Genomic DNA, 2,702 nt, shown 5'->3' with positions numbered 1-2,702 from the left:
GTGTGTTTCTGTAAGTTATTTCTAACTTACTCAGAACGCTGCTCTGTCACTTTATGACCCACCCCACCCGACCTGCGGGTTGCTTGTCAATACACGCATCACTATTGGCAGGTGTATAAGTAAACAAACAAACAAACAACAACCACAAAGATCATTATTCAGTCTCATATTACATTTGTGGGAAGTTATTACAGTTTAGATTTTCACCTTCCCACGTATGTAATAATTTCCTGCAAATGTAATAGTTATTACATTTGCGGAAAATTGTGTGTTATGTTTGTAGTAGGCAGATGCTATTACGTTTGTGGGAAATTTATTACATTTGCAGGATTATTACATTCAAAGCTGCAGATTTGTATTACGTTTGTGGTTTATTACGTTTGTGGGCCGTTATTACGTTTGCAGGTGTAACAGTGGATTCAAAGTGGATTTGTTTTTACAGACATTGTCAAGGTGTGTGTACCTGTTCCTGGGCCGGTCATGGGATGGAGGGCTGTAGAAAGCTTCCACAGCAGCTAGAAGGCGATCACTGGGTGGCATGGGAGGGGGCAGCCGGATGTCTTTAGGGTCCAGAGGTTTATAATCACAGTCCTCAAGCTGAGCAAAGGACATTACAAGGAGGATCAGAAGACATGTAGGGTTGACTGTTATAGATAAATATATCTAGTGAGCCAGTTTTTAAACTGTAGATCAGACTTTTCTATTTTGAATTTAAAAACTACAGTACTGTGGCAGGTGTGGATTAGTATTCTCCAGTATTATAATCTTTTTGGCAATTTCTACTGGTCTGTTTCCGAAGTTGTCTCAAAAAGTGTTCTATAAATGACTTCACTGTCCATTCTGTAAGCCACTGTGGCAGTGCTGCATCAGGCTTTACCATTGTTCTTTCTCCATAAGTTGTATTAAATCATGATGGCTTTCTTGTATCAATAAAGTGAATTTGTCAGCTGGGAGATGAACCAGCTAATAACTAATGTCATGCCCTTGTCCTCAAATCAGAGGCAGGTGACTTACTTTGACCAGCGGAGCCATGAGACCAGCTGGCAGGTCAAAGTAGGGTACATTGGGCACCAGACTGGGATCATCCTGCACAGGATGCTGTCGATGACGCATGTGGGGCGAATGGCCATTGAAGCCATGTGGGGGTGGGCCAAAATCCGGGTGCTGACCTCCACCCCAAGGAGGATGGTCTGCACCCATACCTGGGTGAGGGAGCCTCTGATTGGGATGGTGGTGGGGAGGAGGACCTGGCATGTCTGATGAAGGTAGATATTTCACACAAAAAAAGTTAATAAATACAATTACAGGTGCAAAACCAAGTAGCTTTACAGGTGCATATTAGTGAAATTACTGTTCAATCACTTTCTGCCTTTGTGCTCACCTCCGGGAAAATCTCCCTGAGCATAGTCAAAGCGGTGTGGGGTGTATGGCGGCCTGTCGTAGTGGTGCCTGGGAGGGAAATCGTCCTGCATAAAGCGTGGTGGGAAGCGTCCGAAACTGTGCGGTGGTGGGGGCTGGTTGAAAGGAGGTGGCTGCTGGTGAGGAGGGAAGGGCCCTCTGAAATGGGGAGGTCTCTGTAAAAATGCAAGATGGACACGGTGGACACAGTCATTAATGTCAGTGAGTAGGGTTGGGCACCAAAATCTGATGCCAATATGGCACCAGTTACTATAGGAGCAGTGTGTACTGGACCAAATCACAACACAGATTTCGGAGGCTCATTCTGGTGCCTGATTGTGTGCATAATGAGTGTACCGCAGAGAGAGTGAGGGAGAGGGTGGATGCATGGAGTATAAAAAATGTTTAACTTCTTCTTACTCCTTTTGAACATGAACAGTATTATTTGAGTTGCTCATTAGTTGCTTATATGTTACTGAGGATCCCGTCTGTTTTTGTTTTTATTGCTTAGAAATTTTATTTTGTATTACTTTAACATGTTCAATAAATTGACTTAAAAAACATAGCAGTGCAGTGTGTGTACCATTTAGGCTATTTGTCAGTGAATAAATGCTACAACTCCTCAAGACCCAAGGCAAGTTCCCGTGTCTTGCTTGGGCTGGGCAATAATTATAACTTTACTTATATCAATATAACCTTCTTCGATATAAATAGAATAAATTATTGGTAAATCTTTGATATAATTAAACCAACCATACGCCTGTAGAGAGGGCAGTGATGTACCTTAAACACCAGTTGCCACACTCCAAGAGGTAGAATAAGAAAAGTTAATGCATACAGTAACATTATAATGTTACAACAACATTCAACATGCTTATAAAGTTAATTTCAGTCTGAATATATTTGACCACAGACAACGGCACGGGGCTACCCCACACTGAATTCGCCACATAACGTTAGCTACAGTAGCTGTATAGGTATTGGCTAGACTAAGGCTAACGGTAAGTTAGCAAGCTAGCATGACTGACCAGTGTTTCCCCTACCATTATATTAGGGGGGCGCCCTAATTTTATTTAAATTTTATTTTCTATATAGCGCCAGATCACAACAGAAGTCATTTAAAGTTACCTTTCCTATAGAACAGGTCTATACCTTGTCCTTTTATTAAACAAACTAAATAGCCTTATGTTAATTATCTTATTTACACAACAGCCTGTCATTTGTCTCTACATAGTTGCGCGTTTATAATTCTCCTCGCGCTGCTGTATCGCACACGGCCAAGTTCTGTGCACGCGCACGCACAC

At 42.1% G+C, this 2,702-nt stretch overlaps 1 protein-coding gene across 1 annotated transcript; it reads right to left on the bottom strand.

Moving 5' to 3' along the window:
• Positions 1-218: 218 nt before the first annotated feature.
• Positions 219-1,574, bottom strand: LOC126387017 (calcium homeostasis endoplasmic reticulum protein-like; the record flags this gene model as incomplete). The annotated part of the gene is made up of 3 exons (XM_050039579.1): positions 219-597; positions 1,015-1,256; positions 1,382-1,574. Coding segments are annotated over 3 exons (639 nt in total), but the record flags the coding sequence as incomplete, so codon positions are not given.
• Between the last annotated feature and the right edge of the window lie 1,128 nt (positions 1,575-2,702).

The sequence above is a fragment of the Epinephelus moara genome, unplaced genomic scaffold (genome assembly GCF_006386435.1).
Source record: "Epinephelus moara isolate mb unplaced genomic scaffold, YSFRI_EMoa_1.0 scaffold1527, whole genome shotgun sequence".
In the NCBI taxonomy this organism is placed as follows: domain Eukaryota; kingdom Metazoa; phylum Chordata; class Actinopteri; order Perciformes; family Serranidae; genus Epinephelus; species Epinephelus moara.
This window is presented reverse-complemented; position numbering and strand designations above follow the sequence as displayed.